This window comes from Giraffa tippelskirchi, chromosome 12, assembly GCF_054371585.1.
Source record: "Giraffa tippelskirchi isolate mGirTip1 chromosome 12, T2T-mGirTip1v1.2.pri, whole genome shotgun sequence".
Taxonomy (NCBI): domain Eukaryota; kingdom Metazoa; phylum Chordata; class Mammalia; order Artiodactyla; family Giraffidae; genus Giraffa; species Giraffa tippelskirchi.
In genome coordinates this window covers 4,820,740-4,840,400 of record NC_137286.1, presented here as the reverse complement: position 1 = coordinate 4,840,400, position 19,661 = coordinate 4,820,740, and the positions used below count along the sequence as shown (strand labels likewise).

Sequence of the window (19,661 nt, the reverse complement as noted above, 5' to 3'; positions counted from 1 at the left end):
CAATCTTGATTCCAGCTTGTGATTCATCCAGCCCGGCATTTTGTGTAGTGGACTCTGCATGGAAGTTAAATAAGCAGAGTGACAATATACAGACTAGACGTACTCCTTTCCCAATTTGGAACCAGTCTGTTGTTCCATGTCTGGTTCTAATTGTTGCTTCTTGACCTGCATACAGATTTCTCAGGAGGCAGGTCTGGTATTCCTATCTGTTTAAGAATTTTCCACACTTTGCTGTGACCCACACAGTCAAAGACTTTACCATAGTCAATGAAGCAGAAATAGATGTCCTTCTGGAATTCTTTTGCTTTTTCTATGAAAAAGAGTGGGTATATGTATATGTATAACTGAATCACTTTGCCATGTACCTGAAGCTAACATAACATTGTACATCAACTGTATCCCAATATAAAATAAAAAGTAAATTTAGAAAGTATATATATTGGCTATTCAGGTGTTCTATTTCTTCTTCATTTTTGTAAATTTTTTCTTTCAGAGATTTTGTCCATTTCATCTAAGTTGTCAGATTTGTTGAAATAAAATTGCTCTTATCATTATTTCTTTCAATTTATTTTTTAATTGGCTGTTAGTGTCTTCATTTCTTCCTGTTGATCTGAGTACCGATCTACTATTATTACCCTTCAGTCTGAAGAACTACCTTTAACATTTCTTGTGGTATAGATCGGCTGGTTGTGAATTCTCTCAGTTTTTGTTTATCAAAAAAGTCTTTATTCTGCCTTCATTTTTCCCATGTCAGCCCTTTAAAAATTGCCTTTATGGAAGTATCATGGACATATAATAAATAGCACATGTTTGAAGTGTACAGCGGTGACACACACATACACCCATGAAACCACCACCAGGATCCGTAACACACCCACAACCTTCAAGGGTTTCTATGCCCCTTCTTAATGCCTCCACTGATTTGTTCCCTGTCATCAGAAGTTAGTTTCCATTTTCCAGAATTTCTGTGTAAGTGTGGTCACATGGCAGGTAGCTCTTTTTTGCATGACTTTTTTTTTCCCATTCAGTGTAATTATTTTGAGATGGGCCCACTTTGCCGTGTATCAGTAATAGTTCATTCCTTTGTGTTGCTAAGTAATATTCCATTTTAAGGCTATTGCACAGTGTACCTTCTTACCAATTGATGGACATTGGGTTGTTTCCAGTTTTTAGTTACTTCAAATGAAGTAGAGTGACAAGACTTGATGTGGATACATGTTTTCATTTCCTTAGATGTTATGGACTGAATTGTGTTTCCCTGTACCCCCTGCAAATCCATAGGTTGAAGCCCCAACCCCTAATGTGACTGTATTTGGAAACAGGGCCTTTAACAACCTAATTATGGTTAAATGAGGACCCAAGTTGTTGTTCAGTCAATGTTTTTTATGAAATTTTCTTGCTTTTCCTGTGATCCAATGGACGTTGGCAATTTGATCTCTGGTTCCTCTGCCTTTTCTCAATCCAGCTTGTGTATGTGGAAGTTCTCAGTTCATGTACTGTTGAAGCCTAGCTTGAAGTATTTTGAGGATTACCTTGCTAACATGTGAAATGAGTGCAACTGTGCAGTAGTTTGAACATTCTTTGGCATAGTCCTTCAGGCATTCTAGCAGATCTAATCCCGTGAGTCTATTTGTCACTTCCAATGTATAATCATAAGGGGTTTGATTTAGATCATATAAATGAGGTACTGAGAGTGAGGCCCTAATCCAATGAGACTGTGTCTTTTTATTTATTTTTTGGTTGCGCTGGGCTTTTGTTGCTATGCACAGGCTTTCTCTAGTTGCAGTGAAGGGGGGCGGTCTACTCTTCGTTGCAGTTTGTGGGCTTCTCATTGCAAAAGCTTCTCTTGCTGTGGAGCACAGGTTTGAGGCACATGGGCTTCAGTAGTTGCAGCATATGGGCTCAGGAGCTGTGACTCACGGGCCTTAGTTCCCCCATGGCATGTGGAATGTTCCTGGACCAGCGATTGAACCCATGTCCCCTATATTGACAGGTGTATTCTTATCCACTGTGCCACCTGGGAAGTGCAGACTGGTGTCTTTTAAGACGAGGAAGTCAACCAGAGCTTTCTCTGTGTGCTGCATAGAGAAAAGGCCACGTGCGGACACAAAAGAAAGCACCATTTTCAAGCCAAAGAGTTGGCCTCAATTCTGTGGGCACTTTGATCTCAGACTTCCAGCCTCTGGAACGGTGGGAAAATAAATGTCTGTTGTATAGGTCTGTGGTACTGTATTATGGAGGCCTGAACTGATTGAGGCGTTGGATAAATAACTGGGAGGTGAATGTCTGGGCCATGTCTGGTGTAGGTTTAACTTTTAGAGAAACTGTCAGCTTTCCAAATGGTTGCACTCTTACATTCCCACTGACATTGTGTGAGGGTTCGATCGTTCTCTATTTTAGCCAACATTTGGTATGGTCAATCTTTCTAATTTTAGACCTTCTGAAATGTATATAATGTGTTATCTCATTGTGGTTTTAGCATACATTTCCCTAATGACTGATGGTGTTGAGTGTGTTTTCATGAGCTTATTGACCATCTGTTTCTTTTTTCTGATGGTCCGTTCAGATGTTTTGCTCATTTTAAAAATCAGATTGCTGAGTTTTGAGTGTTCTTTATATTTAGAACATAAAACACTTATCACATGTGTGATTTGTAGATACTTCCTCATAGTCTACAGGTTGTATTTTCATTCTCAAAACAGTTTTTTAAGAGCAAATTAAATTTTTTTAGTAAAGTCCAGTTTATCAACATTTGTTATTGGTGGTCAGTGTAAGTAAATTGTATAACTTAAGGCCACAAAGATTTGCTCCTGTTTACTTCCAGGAATTGTATAGTTTGGGGCTTTATATTAGTCTGTGGTCCATTTTGTATTAATTTTTGTATACAGTACAAGGTATGGATGGAAGTTAATGGTTTTACAAATAGATATTCAATAGTGCTGCAACATCTGTTGAAAACAGTATCTGTGACTTTATGCCTTTGTGGAAAATCAGATAACTGAATATGTGTCGGTCTTTTTTGTACCTTCTCTTCAATTCCATTGTTTTCTTTGTCTCTACACCAACACCCTATTGTTCTCATTATTGTAATCTTACAATGAGTCTTGTAATCAGGTAATGTAAGTCTCTCAATTTTTTTTTCTTTCTCAAAGTTGTTTTGACTATTCTAGCTTCTTTGAATTTACATTTCAATTTTACAATCACTTTGTCAGTTTCTTAAAAAAAAAAGCCTGCTTGAACTTTGAATGATATTGCATTTAAGCTGCAGATCAATTTGAGGGAGCATTGAATTATTAACAACGTTGTATAATCCATAATCATTGTATATTTTTCCATATAATTAAATCACATTTTTTGTTAGATTTATCCATAAGTATTTATATATTTTTATGCTATTGTAAGAAATATTTCTCATCTTCAATTTCTGCTTATCCATGGTTAAAATATAAAAATATAGTGGATATTTGTATATTTACCTTGGATTCTGCAACTATACTAAGCTCATGTATTAGTTCTAGTTGCTTTTCTTTGTAGATTCTATTTCTGCAAAGACGATCATGTCATCTGTGAATAAAGGCAGCTTAAATGCTTCTTTCCTAATATAGATGTAATTTCTTCTTTCCTCCTTCCTCCTGTTACCTTGGATTCCCTTGTAGCTCAGTCAGTAAAGAATCTGCCTGTAAGGCAGGAGACCCAGGTTCAGTTCCTAAGTGGGAAAGATCCCCTGGAGAAGGAAATGGCAACCCACTCCAGTATGCTTGCCTGGAGAAGCCTGGTGGGCTACAGTCCACGGAGTCACAAGAGTTGGACACGACTTAGTGACTAAACCGCCACCACCTGTTACCTTGTTGCCCTGGCTCAAACTTCTGGAACAATGTTGACTTAGAAATGTTGAAAAAAGACATACTTGCCTTATTTCCAATCTTAGAAGAAAAATATTCTTTTCCATAGTTATGTATGATGTTAACTGTAGTTTTTTGTTGGAGTTTTTTGGTAGATGCTCCTATCAGTTTGAGGACGTTCCCTTTTATTTCTAGTTTCTTGAAAGTTTTTATTATGAATTACCACTGGATTCTGTCAAATGCCTTTCTCATATCTGTTGAAGGGATAGTGTAGTTTTTCTCTTTTATTGTGTTAATATGGTGAATTTTCTTGAAAGATTTCCAAATATTAAAGCAACCTTGTAATCCTGGGGTAAATCTCACTTGACTATGATGTATTATCTTCTCTACATAATTTGGGATTCTGCTAGCTAACATGTAAGAATTTTAAAATCTGTATTCATGAGGGATATTGATCTATTCTTTGCTTTTCTTATAATATCTTTGTCTAGTTTTGGTATCAGAGTAATTCTGTCCTCATAAGATAACTTGGAAAGCGTTCCTTTCTCTTCAGTTTTCTGGAAGAGTTTGTGTATAATTGACATTGTTTCTTCCATAAATGTTTACTAGGATTGACTAGAGATGAAATTGGCTTGGCCTGAAGTTCCCTTTGTGGGAAGGTTTGAAACCTCAAATAAAATTTATTTAATAAATATAGGGTTCTTCCAATTTTCTTTTTCTATTTCAGTGGCCTTTGGTAGTTTCTGTCCTTCAAAAAATGCATGTATTTCATCAAAGTTATCTTTTTGGTATAAAGTTTTGATATATAGTTTGATAGATAACTATCTATAAAAAGTTATCTTTTTATAAAGTTGTCCATGCTATTTTAATTGTTTTAAAACTATCGACATAATATGTAGTGAAGTCGCCTCATCTCCCATCCCTGACGCTGCTAATTTGTGTCTTCTCCCTTCCTCCTCTCATCCGTCTGGATAGAGATTTATCAGTTTTGTTGATCTTTAAGTATACATTCTTGTATCACTGATTTTTCTCTATTTCTCTTATTTTAAGAAATGATCAATTTACTTTTTAAGCTTTTTTCTTTCCTGCTTAAGACTTAGGTTTATTTTCTTTGGGGATTTTTATTCTTTTCTGCTGTAGATGTTCCGTGCTTTTAGTTTTCCTCTAGGTTTTGCAGCTTCATTACACAACTGTTGATAGAGCTTTTCATTTTCATTCAGTTAAAAATATTTTCTAACTATATTTTATATTTCTTCTTGCTCCAGGGATTATTTAGGAGAATTTAGATTACAAATACTTGGGGATTTTCCATATATATATGTATAAAACTGTTAGTGATTTCTAATTTAACTCTGTTGTGATCACAAACCATACATTGTATGTTTGAATCCTTTTAAATTTATTGAAACTTGTTTGATGTCCTATAACATGGTCTGTTTTGGTAAATATTCAGTGTGCTTATTTTGGACACTTCTCAATCAATATTTTTTCTTTTCGGCACTACTCTCTTATCCCTGTCCTTTAGGAACTCCATTGACTAAAATATTTAATTTCTGATATTATCTCACAAATTCCTAAGACTTCACTCATTTTTTCTTTTTAAATTAGGATTTAACTTTTCTTTCCTTTTAATGAATTAGTTTATTTATTAACCGTGCCAGGTCTTTGTTGCTTTGAGTGGGTCTTTTCTAGCTGCGGCGATCAGGGGCTTCTCTTCGTTGAGGTGCTTGGGCTTCTTGTGGCAGCTTCTCTTGTGGAGCGCAGGCTCTGGCAGCGTGGACTTGAGTAGTTGTGAAAACACTCAGGCTCTAGAGCACGGGCTTGGGAGTTGTGGCTCATGGGCTTAGTTGCTCTGTGGCACTGGAATCTTCCTGGACCAGGGATTGAGCCTGTGTCCTTGTGTTGGCAGGCAGACACTTATCCACTGCTCCACCGGGGAAGTCCTCAGTTTTTCTTAAGGTCGAAATATTTCTGTTGATCCTTTTCCAAGTTCACCAATTCTCTTGTCACTTCCGTTTTGTTATGGTGCTCATCCCATTGTTAAAATGTTTTTTCTGTTCTAAAATTTCTACTTAAAGGTAGAAAGTGTATATATGTGTGTGTGTATGTATAAGTGGGTGCATATGTGTGTGTGTGTGTGTGTGTGTATAGGCTTCCCTCATAGCTCAGTTGGTAAAGAATCCGCCTGCAATGCAGGAGACCCCAGTTTGATTCCTGGGTCTGGAAGATCCGCTGGAAAAGGGATAGGCTACCCACTCCAGGATTCTTGGGCTTCCCTTGTGGCTCAGCTGATAAAGAATCCACCTGCAATGCGAGAGACCTGGGTTCAAACCCTGGGTTGGGAAGATCCCCTGGACAAGGGAAAGGCTACCCACTCCAGTATTCTGGCCTGGAGAATCCCATGGACTGTATAGTCCATGGGGTCACAAAGAGTCAGACATGACTGAGTCACTTTAATTTTCATTGATATGTGTGTGTGTGTGTGTGTGTGTGTATATATATATATATAATTTCTGGGCTTCCAAATTGGCTCAAGTGGTAAAGAATCTACCTGCCAGTGTAAGAGTCATGGGAGATCTGGGTTTAGTCCCTGGATTGGGAAGATCCCCTGGAGGAGGATATGGCAACCCACTCTGGTATTTTTGCCTGAAGAAGCCCATGGACAGAGGAGCCTGTTGTGCTACAGTCCATGAGGTCACAAAGAGTCAGACAGAACTGAGCGTGCACTGTACTGCATATGTATTTCTATTTCTATGTTGAGATCGTCTGTCCATTCATTTCAAGGATGTTTATCTTGAGGATTATTATTTAATAGATGTTTATTTGAGGATTTTTATTTAATAGCTGTTTAAATGCATCTGATAATATGGGTCAAACATCTGGGTCATTTTGGGGTTGGCATATATCATGTCTCTTTTCTTATGGGTCCTGTTTACATTTTCCTGGTTCTTTGTATGTCAAGTAAATTCAGAATATGTTGTGATTTTTTAATATTATGTTGTAAGATCCTGGTCTTGTTAAAATCCTGTGGAGAATAGTGATTTGTTTATCTTAATAGGCAACCAAGCCTGTTAGATTCAGATTGTGAATCCCTTCTCTCCTGTAGGCAGTGACTCTATTTTCAGTTCCATATTCAAAACCTTTGTTCTGCTGAACCACTTAAGGGTTAGTTTCCGACGGGGGCAGCAGTAATATGTTATGCCACTTCTCAAAGCTTTAGCTGTGCTTCTTTTGTTGTGTTCCACACACATGTAACTTAGGGATTGTCCTGGCATGTGGTCAGTTCATATATCCAGAAGCAGAGGATTCCTTTCTCAGCTTTCTCCTCTTTGGAATTTCTCCCATGCTGCCTGGCTTCCTGAACTTCCTTTCCTGGTTCTTCTGCCCAGAGATGGGGTTCTTTGAGAATGTTAGCCTGCTGCCTCGTCACACTATGTCTGAAGTGGGATCCCTTTCAACACAAATTGGCCAGAGAAGATAGATGAAAAGATAACATGAATTTTCCCTCTTCTCCTAGTTCTTCTATTCAGGTTTCTTCCCTTCTGGTTTTTAGGTATCTGTCCTGCACTGTCAGAGCTGTTGGAGTTGGCATCAGGGGAGGGCTAGGAGAGCAGGGAGATATTTTAAAACTTTCCCCCATATTCTCTGGCTTACAAGGACCCATTTTCTTATTCCTCTGGCCAAGATGATGGATTTATTTCAAAATTTTTGCGTCCATGTCTACTATGTAATTCCTTAATTCAGTCTGTCTGTGGGTCAACATCAGGAGTTAAAACGCCAAAAAAAAGAAAAAGAAAACCCCAAACAAACCCCCAATGCCCCCCTCCCCCAAAACTAAAACAAACAAAGACTGGAACCTTACCTGTTGTACGGGTCTTTCTTCAAATTTCAGATTCCCTCTTCAGCCTAACAGCTGTTGTTTACTTTGCAAAGTCTTCAGGTAGTTGCTTCTTGGATTTCGTCCATAGTTTTCAGCTGTAATTTATGAAAGAGAGTGAGAGGCCGTAGTGGGTTTGCTCCATTTTGGTTTAAAACTAGATTTTGTTCATTTTAAAAATTCAGTCTTTTTTCTTTCCAGTATGTTTTGAAATTTTCAATTGCTGTGTCTTCTAGCTCGGTAATGTTCTCTTTTGCAATGTCTCATCTGACGTTAGCCCCGTCTAATGCACCTTTCCCCCAAACACTGTGTATTCCATTGCTAGAAATTCTGTGGGGCTCCTGTATCCTTCATGTCTCTTCTGACCTTGGCCAGTCTTCCCTCTGCCTTCCTAAACAGAGGTTATGTGTAGCTGTAATGACTAGTGTGACGCCTTGCTTTGTCATCTGTGTCTCTTGTGGGTTTCATCGGGTTTAGAGACCAGAATCCGAGTGTGATGTTTGCTCATTGTTTCTTGGCTCCTTCGAACAAAGCTAGGAAATGTTTTTCTTTTTAAGAAAAAATATATTATTGTTTATGCTGATTTGTCCAATTCAGATTTAGCATTATGGAGCTTTTCTTTAACTTCTTTGTTTTTATACATTTTTTATCTCTTTTATCTGAAAAATTTTATTTTTCTCTGCCTTAATTCAATTTTTTTAGTATGTATTGACACTAGCAATGTAATGACTGAAAACAGTGTTAGATTTCTCACAGTTCTTTTTGTTCGCAAAGTATATCCAATTAAGATTTACCATCAAATTACTGTTTTTCAGTTTATAATGTATATTCAGCAGAGGATCTACCTTTAACTACTGTGCTTCCATGTCTTTTAAAATAAATCCTATTTGTGTGGTTAAGCTACCAGCTCAAGATGGTTAATTTTATTTGCTTAATTTTGCTTTCACATTTTACAGTCTGCCTTTTAAGTTAATTTTGTTGTATAATTTTATAAAATATGGACGTGGTTCTGGAGAAGGGATTGAATAACTACAGCCCATGGGCCCAATCTTGGCTATACTGTTTTTGTGTGGTCCTTGAGTTAAATGTCATTTTTAAATGACTGTAACACACCACACACACACACACACACACACACACACACACACACACACAGAGTGTGCAACAGTGCCTAAATGTAGCTTCCAAACCCTAATATATTTACTGTCTACCCCTCTGTAGAGATTCTCTGGGTTCTACCTCTAGCCCCGAATTCCCCAATCTGTCCTCTCCCCTTCAGAGGCAGCCTGACTGATTTATTTACTTAGTTTCTGGTTTATTGTCTACTGTTTTTGTGGAAGAAATACAAACCTCTCGTGTTTCCTTTACACCCTGTCTCTCTACCTTGGCTTTGCACTGAGCAGGGTCTCCTGGAAGCCAGCCCACAGCAGGCGGGGACACGGGCCTCACCCTCTTTCTCTGCACTGCACGTAGCATTCCACAACGTGCCTGGACTGACATCTATTTAACTGGTCTGTTTTTGTACCTTTGGCTCAGATGGTAAAGAATCTGCCTGCAATGCAGGAGATGTGGGTTCAATCCCTGGGTTGGGAAGGTCCCCTGGAGAAGGAAATGGCAACCCACTCCAGTATTCTTGCCTGAAGAATCCCATGAACAGAGTCCATGGGGTCGCAGAGAGTCTGACGCGACTGGGTGACTAGCACGTTTTGTACATTTGAGTCATTTCTGTTTTTTTAATTTCACAAGTGTTGCTGGTTTCAGCAGCCTCATGCTTCTGTTTTCTGGGATTTGCTGCTGTAACTTTGGGGTCAGTTCCTACAAGTCGGGGTGCTGGGGTATACGTGTCGCTGAGTAACAAGGCATATGCCATTTTGTTTGGCATTGCCCAAATTCTCTCTGGAGGGACAGGACCATTTTACATTTCTGTCAGCAATGTGTAGTGTAACTAATGCCCCACAGCCACCTAACAGAGTGTATTGTCAAACCTTGGGATCTTCTAATTTGATAAGAGATGACATCTCCATGTAATTTTAAAATTTCATTTCTTATAAGCAGGATTGAAGGGCCAGTTACATTCCCTCTGATACGAACTCTGTTCATTTCTCTTGCCCATCTTTCTGTAGAGCTATTGGTCTTTTTTCATCGATTTTTAGAAACTGTGTATTAGGAGCTATTAGGGGTAGTGACCTATAAATTGGGGCTTCCCAGGTGGCTCAGTGGTTAGGAATCTGCCTGCAATGCAGGAGACACAGGTTCTATTCCTGGGTCAGGAAGATCTCCAGGAGGAGGAAATGGCAACCCACTCTGGTACTCCTGCCGAGAGAATCCCATGGACAGAGGAGCCTGGCGGGCTACAGTCTGTGGGGTCGCAAGGAGTTGGACACGACTTAGCAACTAAACAAGAACGAGACTGGTAAATCGCAAGCATCTTTCCCATCTGTCTTTTTTACTCCTCTTAATTATTTGCTTGTTCCTTACGCCGTGCAGTAATGTTTACTGTTGTTACCACTATTATTTTCATGTACTCAGATTTGCCATCTTTTCTCTTGGTGCTCTGGCCTTGGGGCGCTAGCCAGGAAAGTTTCCCCTAGTCTCAGGTTGTAGAAAAATTTAATCATACTCTCTTCTCATATTTGTCTAATTTCTTTTTAATAGAAATTTCTGATTTTAAAAAAAGTTACCTGCAGAGCGCTTTTGGTGTACACTGTCCTGTGTGACCGGCTACTTTCCCTTGTGTGATTTTAAGCCACGGAAAGGGGCCCTGTACTCAACTCTCCAACATGCCTTTGTGCAGAGACTCGTCTCATCGTAGAACCCGAAGAGACCAATATGTTTATTTTCAAGGGGAGGGAACTGAAATTTGGGGAGGAGGGATTTGTCCAAGGACCCGCAGCCCCATCCCGGGGACGAGCTCTGGCCTGGGAAGAGGATTATGATCAGCTGCTGTGTGTCGGCGGCTTGGCCAGGCCTGTCACTGTCCTTCACTTCCGAGCCATAGGTCCTGCTGTTGGCTCCACCTTGCGGGTGTGGAGACTGAGGCACGGAGAGGTGAGCTGCCTGCCCTGGACCAGGCAGCCAGATGGGCCATCAGGCTCAGATACCCGGGCATCTGCCTGAGAGCTTGGCCCTCCCACCTCCGGATGTCTGGCGATGCCGTGCGTGCACTGAGTGCCACCCCACCCCCCTGCCACGGCCTCAGAGATCCCTGGAGGGTGAGGTGTCCTTGTCTCCGTGTTGAGGGCTGTGGGGGGGGCCCATGATGGACTTCGTGATGCCCAAGGGCCGGCATGCTCGTGGCACCTGGAGGCCACAAGTCGCTGCTTTTCAAGTTGTCCTTTTGTTCATCCATCCATTTGTGTAGCTGCTCACTCACTTATCCTTCATTCAACACACTTTACTGCCGCCTACACTGGGCAGATCCAGCCCTGGCCAAGGGTGACCAGACAAACAGGAGCACAGCATCCTGTGGGGAGGGCAGGTGGCCTCGGCCATCCTGTGGGGCCCAGAGCAGCGGCTCCCTCGCTGTCCCTTCGGGCCTGGGTGGGAGGAGGGGAGCTGGCTTCCGCAGCCCTTCCTCTCTCCGGGATCCAGCGCTGAGTAGAAGCTTGTCGTCCAGGCCAATCCACGGGTGGTGATGATTCGAAACCATTCCTGAGGGCAGGACTGCCCTGGGCACACAGTGAGTCAGCGGGCCGGACCGGAGCCTCGGCCTGTACCCCCCAAACCCCACGCACCTCGGACATGGCAGGGGCCCCTGGAAGGGGCCTTCAGATGAATCCAGAGCAGCCCAGTTACCCAGGATTTTCTGGTGGGTCAAGCAGACTTTTTAAAGGGTTATCAGGCGGTTTTCATCGCAGTGAATGTGTCTTGATCACGTCTTCCTTTTCTCCCAGAGCCGTAGACTCTTGGCCAAGTGTCTCCAAGTGTCTGCTGATGGAGGCCCAGTGGCCAGAAGAGTCTGCGCGGGGCTCCCCTCTGGATCCAGCTAGTTAGGCCCGTGTAGCACTGTCCCATGCCCCTGGGACGGGACGCACCAGCTGTCGGTGTAATTAAGTTCGCCATAAAACCCACCAAGTAGACGCACAAATGACTTCCCTGCTCTTTCCCAGGGCAGGAGCAGTTGGGAAGGGAAGTCAATCATGTTCGGCGGCGATCACTCCAAAGGTCAGCCTTCCACTTACAGCAGCATTATTGGCAGGGATCGCCCATAACACGGCTAGTTTCCCGGCCGTTCGATTTTACAACGCCCTAATGAATTGGGCCATTTCCATCCATTCTCAGGAAGTGTACAGAACAAGGGTTTTCATTCCCCTGGAAAAGTTTGTCTTGGGGAGGCCAGGTGGCATGTTGGTGGGCATGCAGGTAGTTCTGCCAGGGTCAGGCTGAGAACTCCGGCACTTCACTCCTCTGGGCTTCCGTGCCGCCCCCCGGGCGAAGCTTCCTCCCGCGTTGTCAGGAGGTGAATTATCTGATGCTCCCGGCTGCCCCGGCTGGAGCCCCGTGGGCGGTCCTCTTCCCCTGTCCTTTCCTGGGTCAGCGCGTTTCCTGAGTGTCTTTGGGGACTGAGGTGCCGCTGCTGGAGATGGCTCCGGTGCCCACGGGCCTCACGGTTGTGCCCACCGGCGGCCATTCTCCATGAGCCAGTGGGGCTCTAGGGGGCCATGTCCCCCCGACCCGGGAGGAGAAGCGCCTTGGTGCACCGGTCACGTCCAGGGGTGCGAGTTGGGTCAAACTTCTCCCCTTGCTGCCCCGGCCGTCCTCAGTCCCCTGCTCCTCACCTGCATGTGGCGATGGCGAGAGCTTTGGGAAAGGGGGCAGGAGGGTGTGCAGCCCCTACGTGGCCTCAGGGTGGAGGCGTGGGGCGGCTGCTGGGGAGTGGGGTTTAAGCGAGGGGAGGAGGGGAGAGGCACGGCTCTGTGGCTGGGCGGGGCCGTGGGCCTGGAGCCCTGGTGACGGGCCTCGCTCCTGCCCCTCCCTTCTCTTCCCACCAGAGCAGATTCCAAAGCCTGCCCTGGAAGGGTGCTGTGCTTGGTGAGTCGGGATAGCGTGCCCTCATAGGGGGAGATGTTGGGCACTGCGGCCGCATGCCCTGTCCGCTCACAGGCCCTAGACCGCTGCCCCGGCTCCAAATAGGCAGGCCAGAGCATCCGTCCGCAAAACAGCTGCTGTGCCCCTCCTGGCTGGGGGTCAGAGCATTCCTTCCAGTTCACACTCCAGGAGACTCCGGGCTGCCTGGGAGGGCAGGGCAGGCCTGCGGGATGCTGGTGCAGGGAGAGAGGAAGGGAGGGGGGCAGCCGCACAGTCTGGCCTGGGCGCCGAGGCCTGTATGGCCATCTTCTCTCTTCTGCTCCTGGACCACTCCTCAGGCTCCAGGGGGCCCACCCGGAAACTGCGCTCACTGGGGGCTCTTCTGAAGAGACTCAGAGAAGGCACTTGTTGGTTGCCCACCCTCCCCCAGGAATTTGTCCCAACATTTACCAAGACAGGACTTGGCCAGCAGGAGGCCTGGATGGGGGCCCCACCCCCGGGAAGCACTACGCCCTGGCCCTGCAGCCTTAAGCAAAGGCCTGCGTCTCTCTGAGCCTCAGTGTTCCTCATCTGGAGAATGGGTCTCAAAATACCCCTCTGTCTAAATTGGATTTATGGAGTGCTGCATTTCACGTGAATTTGACTTACATATGTTTGAAAGAGGACGCTACAATATCTAAGTCTGCAACATTGGCAAGATTTTAAATTTCAGTTTTTGAAATACGTGTCAAGACAGCTCATTTCCCGACCGGTGGCCCAGGTGCTGGAGAGCTGTGTTTGTGCTGTGGCCACATGGTGGCGCCCTGGGAGCTAGTAAACAGGCCGCCAGGCCCGGCAGGTGGGCCCACGGCGTGGTGCCCACAGCTCGTTGCTCACCATTGCAATTTAAAGTCATCCTGGAGTTTGGAGGTACTTGTTGACCCCGGTGCTGGGAACCCCCCCCACCCTGCCCCCAATCAGCTCATTTGTTGTAGAAGGGAAGGTTCACGTGATAAAACGCTCCGAAGAAAGCCGAACAATGGCTTGATGCTAAATTGCATTAGTTTAGAGATGGAAGAGTGTGGAATGTTGGCAATGATGTAAGAAAGAAAGCGTGTCTTTAAAGCTAGCTACCATACTGTGATTCTGGCTCCATGAGCTGGAGACTACCGGCTCCCACGTTGCAGGTACCACTCCAGGGGCTGCCGGCCGAGGCCTTGAAAGCTATGAATTATGAGACTCTTCAGAAGCAAGAGCCTTGCACAAAGTATGGCCCAGGCATTGGTGGGCATCACATGATGGTGCCCTTACGTGCCCTTGGCCAGGCGTGGGCCCTTCTCTATGCTCTCCTTCATCGGCCCCCGCTGCTCCCTAGAGGACCAGTCATGAGGCTGGGGGGCATCTTCTTGCCTCCCTGGGCCCACGTGCCACTGGATGTGGGGGGGGCGCAGGCATGGAGGACATCCACGGGGAGAGGCAAGGCCGTGGAGGGCGTCAGGGAGCAGGGCCTGAGGGAGACAGATGTGTGCTTCCTGGGGGGGTGGGAGGCCCCGGAGGTCTCCCTCCAGTAGCCCCTACCCCCTTGCTTGGGCTGCTCATCCTGGAAGGGGGGCGCATCTTCGTGCACTGCCCTCCCGGACCCTGCAGCCCACCCGCACTTGGCCTCCACCCCGACCCTGCCCGTGGATTCCGGGGGGCCCACTGTGACAGGTGCTCGCTCTTGCAGGTGGTGAGAAGCTACAAGGCCACCATCCAGCAGACCCTGGACATCCTCTTCCTCCGGGAAGGCTCCGAGTTTCTGAGCAGCACAGATGCTTCAAGCCGGGACTCTGCCGACCGCACCATCATTGCCTGGGATTTCCAGAGCTCCGCCAAGATCTCCAACCAGATCTTCCACGTGAGAAACCCCGTTGGGCATCGCTTTTGGGTTGAGCATCCATGTAGCCCCTAGGCTGTCTGGGGTCCCAGGTCACGTCCTGTGAAGGTGGTTCAGCCCGCAGGAGCTTTGGAGGTAGAGGGCTGCCTGAAGTCTGTAGGGTTGGGGGAGGCAACATGCAGGTCCAGGCCTGCCTTGAGTGCCTCCCACGGGTTCCTGGGTCGGGGCGACTCCCTCGCGTCCTCTCATTCGCTCTCTGCCCAGCACAGCCATGCCACGGGGTGAGGGTATGGGAGGCAGCCTCATTCAGGCCCACAGGAAAGTGGCTGTACACCCTGAGACAACCGTACTCTAACCCTCCACCACCCTATCCAGCCTGCGGGTCCACCTTGCCCCTTGCTCAGTAGCTTGGGCAGGGTCTGTGACTCAAGGGTTGGAGCCCAGACCCTGAAGATAGACTTCCTGTGTGTGTTAAATTCCTGCATCCACCACCTACAAGCAGGGGCCCAGGCCCAGTAGTTAGCCTCTTTGATTCTCATTTTTTTTCTCTTAGAAAATTGAGGATGAGAATATTTCTTGCCTCATAGTGTGGTTTTGAGAATTAAAAGATGTAAATACTTAGTCTAGCACAGTGCCAGGTGCAGGGAGTTCTCAATAAATGCATTAGCTATCATCACCATCACCGCCACCATCACCACCATCATCACTATCATCACCACCATCACCACCGTCATCACCACCATCTTCACCACCATCCACCATCACCACCATCAATACCACCATTCACCATCACTGCCACCATCCCCACCATCATGACCACCATCCCCACCATCATGACCACCATCCACCACCATCACCATCTCCACTCTTATCACATCCCCACGATCATCACCATCACTGTCATCACCATCATCATTATCATCATCACCACCATCATCCCAACCATCACCACCCTCATCACCACCATCCACCATCACCACGATCCACCATCATCACCACCATCCACCATCACCATCATCACCACCACCATCACCACCACCATCACCACCATCCACCATCATCACTGCCATCATCACCATCACCACCATCACCACCACCACCACCACAATCATCACCACCATCATCACCACCACCATCCCCACCATCACCATCTCCACTCTTATCACATCCCCACCATCATCACCATCACTGTCATCACCATCATCATTATCGTCATTACCACCATCATCCCAACCATCACCACCCTCATCACCACCATCCACCATCACCAACGATCCACCATCATCACCACCATCCACCATCACCACCACCATCACCACCACCATCATCACCACCATCACCACCACCACCACCACCATCACCACCATCACCATCACCACCACCACCATCACTACCATCCACCATCACCACCATCCACCATCACCACCATCACCACCACCACCACCACCATCACCACCATCCACCATCACCACCATCACCACCATCACCACCATCATCACCACCATCACCACCATCACCACCACCACCACCACCATCACCACCACCACCACCACCATCACCACCATCCACCATCACCACCATCCACCATCACCACCATCCACCATCACCACCATCACCACCACCATCACCACCATCATCACCATCACCACAATCACCACCACCACCATCACTACCATCCACCATCACCACCGTCATCACTATCACCACCATCATCACCACCATCCACCATCTCCACTCTCATCACCATCCCCACCGTCCCCACCATCACCATCACTACCATCAGTACCATCCCCACCATCATCATCATCACCATCACCTCTGTACCATCTCCATCACCATCACCGCTGTCATCACCATCACCACTATCACTACCATCACCAACATCACCACCATGGTCATCATTGTCATCATCACCACCCTCCTTATCACCATCACCTCTTTTACCATCACCACCATCACTACCACCATCACCACCATCATCACCATCATTGTCATCACCACCACCATCATCTGTTAAGGTTTCAAGTTAGCTATGGCTAATCTCTTTGATGCTGCCACCCAGAATTTAAAAATATGTATCAGGTGTACACTGGAGTAGGAAATGGCAACCCACTCCGGTATTCTTGCCTGGAAGAATTCCATGGACAGGGGAGCCCGGCGGGGTGCAGTCCATGGGGTCACAGAGGCGGACACGACGGGGCACACAGCAGTAGCAGTGTCCAGTGTACATATACACCATTTCCCTCTCCCCGTTTTTGTCCCCTTGTTCTTAGAGGATTCTAAATGGCCCTGAACAAACCTGCCTCTAGACCTTCACTTCAGAGTTCTAGTTCAACCCACCGAGAAAGCAAGCCCTGGGAGGCGGCCAGAGGGGTGTGTCTGGCCCCTGGGGCATCCTGCCTCCGCCAGCCATGCGGAGACCAGGGAAGCAAGTGAGGTGGATGAAAGTGCCGTGTGCCCGAGCTGCCAGCGCTCTGAGAGTCACACCTCCTCGCCCTGCGTGCAGGCGAGCAGGCGCTCCGCCTGGAGCCTCACGCCGGGAGCTCATTATCAGGTCGCCGTGCGCCTCCAGTAGCACATTAGTCTGCGGTTCCAACTACTCCCAGTGTCGCCCTGTGAATTTGGGCTCATTTAGAGGCTGTGGCTTCAGGACATCACTTAGAACACAGAAGGACAGGTGCAGTGCAGAAGGGAGCTTTTAGGGGTGTTTCTGTGTGACTCAGTCCATTAAGCAGCGAGATCTCTCCCGCTCGGAACCCTGTGTGCACGCGTTTATCTCCGCACTTGGCCAGTCACCTCCTTGCTCACTCTGTGTTCTGGCGGCTCTGGACCCTAGGCTGGGCTGGGGCTCCCCTACGGCTCACTGTGCAGTTGGGGAGATGGGCGTGTGGATTTGTTTTCTGTCGCTGTGTAACAGATTACAAAGTAACATAAAACTAGTGGCTTAAATCAATAGAAATGTGTCCTTTCAGTGATGGAGGCTGGAAGTTTGTAAAAAGTATCCTGGGGCTGAAATCAAGGTGCTTGTGGGGCCTCTGTCATCTGTCCTTTGCTCCTTTCAGCTTCTGGCGGCAGCTGGTGACTCTTGGCTTGTGCTGCGTCCCTCCAGTCCGCACAGCAGCATCCTCAGATCTCTCTCTCTGTCTTCACGTCCCCTCCGCTGTGTGTCTGGTCTCACTCTGCCTGCCTTTTCTATGGATGCTTGTGATTGCATTTAGAGCAGTAATACAGGGTGACCTCCTCATCTCAAGATCCTTAAGTTAATCACTGCAAAGATCCCCTGCTTTTTTAAAAAACACAGAAGGTGACACAGGTCCCAGGAATTCGGACATGGAAGTCTTTGGGGGGACATTTTTCAGTCCACCCCAAGGGCCAGGAGGCAAAGAGTGTAGGGACCCCTAGAATCTGGGAAAGACGAGGGAACAGATTCCCCCCAGAGACCCCAGAAAGAGCAGAGCCCTGCTGGCATCTTGATTTTAGCCCAGGGAGACCGTGTCAGACTTCCGACCTCCAGAAGCATAAGATAATAAATGTGTGCTGCTTTTTATTGGAGGCATTTTGTTACAGCAGCAACAGGAAGCTCACAGACCCCTGAGCTGAGGTCTGGGCAGGGGGCTCGAGGCCCCATGAGCAGAGGGTGGGTGGTGGGCCTGTCAGAGGCAGGAGCCAGTTAGGGAGCCTGCTCCACCCTCTCTGTGCCCTGCTGTCTCTCAGGAGAGGTACACCTGCCCCAGCCTCGCCTTGCACCCACGGGAGCCTGTGTTCCTGGCGCAGACCAACGGCAACTACATGGCCCTGTTCTCCGCCGTGTGGCCCTATCGGATGAGCAGAAGGCGGCGCTACGAAGGCCACAAGGTACCCCGCCTCGTCCTGTCCCCCGGGGTGGGAAGTTGTCCCACAACCACGCCAGCAAGGGCCTTGCAGTCCCCAAGAGCACGGACCCTCTGTCCAGGCAACCTGTGATTTCTGTTTCCTGGGTGACCCCATACCATGTGGCCTGATGTCCACTCAAGGCCCCGGGACACATCTGGCCCTTCCCTGGGCCCCAGCTGCTGGACAGGGCCGGTCGCCTTGATTTGTAGGCTCATGTTGACCTGGGACTGGGGGCGCCTGGCCATGGGCCCCTTTCCCTGCGGGCCGCCTCGAGGGCACAGGCACCGGGACCCGCTACCTGTCCCTGAGCTACAGCTGTGCTCTCTGGACCCACGAGAGCCACCTGGTGACACCAGCCGGGGCACAGGGACCCCCGGCTCACGGCAGGAGCTCAGCCGCTGGCTCTGGACCCCGGCCGCCCCTCCGTGGGAAGGGCCGTGGGGCCGCTGAGCCCCGCGGCCTCTCACCCAGTCGCTCACCCCCTGCAGGTGGAGGGCTACTCGGTGGGCTGCGAGTGCTCCCCGGACGGCGACCTGCTGCTGACAGGCAGCGCTGATGGCCGGATCCTGGTGTACAGCTTCCGCACCGCCAGCCGCGCCCGCACGCTGCACGGGCACACTCAGGCCTGCGTGGGCGCCACCTTCCACCCCGTGCTGCCCTCCATGCTCGCCACCTGCTCCTGGGAGGGTGACGTCAAGATCTGGCACTGAGCCTTGCAGCGTGGAAGCTTCCCATTGCCGGCCGGGCGGGCGGGTGTGTGCGATGAGGAGGGCCTGAGGTTGGCTTCGGGGCCAGGCTCGGATGGATGCGGCTTCCCCATCCTCTGAGCCTCAGTGTCCTCATCTGTAAAATGGGGATGAAAACCTTGTGTCTCAGGGTTCCAAGGACTACGTGTTAGCAAAAGCACCTGGCGGGTTGCTGGTGATGCTCAATAAACGTGAGTGTTTTGCCATTTCTTAGGTTATTTCAGTGACAAACACGTATCAGCAGCTTCTCTTGCCTCCTTACTTGCGGGCCCGCTGGAGCTCAGAGACAAAGGGCAAGCGGGGGTTGGAGAGGTGGGACGCCGGGTCCTAGGTCTGCCCGCCCCCCGTCTGTCTCACAGGGTCTGCTCAGGCCTGGGCAACCCCCTCCTCCAGAGCATGGCTAGGGGTGTCCCCAGGTTTGCCTGAGCCCAGGGCCCTCT

At 47.9% G+C, this 19,661-nt stretch overlaps 1 protein-coding gene and 1 long non-coding RNA gene across 12 annotated transcripts in view; both read left to right on the top strand.

Annotated features, from left to right (window-relative positions):
* The window catches only part of WDR25 (WD repeat domain 25), a 137,812-nt gene extending 118,385 nt beyond the window's left edge, over window positions 1-19,427 (top strand). For all 11 annotated transcript variants that reach the window (XM_081549710.1, XM_081549721.1, XM_081549712.1 and 8 more), the window contains 3 exons: window positions 14,453-14,623; window positions 18,317-18,457; window positions 18,964-19,427. In XM_081549710.1, the coding sequence (XP_081405836.1) occupies window positions 14,453-14,623; window positions 18,317-18,457; window positions 18,964-19,185 (534 nt within the window). In that variant the 3' untranslated portion in view covers window positions 19,186-19,427. The remainder of the gene's footprint in view (window positions 1-14,452; window positions 14,624-18,316; window positions 18,458-18,963) is intronic.
* LOC145529405 (uncharacterized) lies at window positions 1,791-7,635 on the top strand. Its single transcript, XR_014071189.1, has 2 exons — window positions 1,791-5,949; window positions 5,994-7,635. It is a non-coding gene; the product is annotated as an uncharacterized LOC145529405 (long non-coding RNA).
* Window positions 19,428-19,661: the final 234 nt, after the last annotated feature.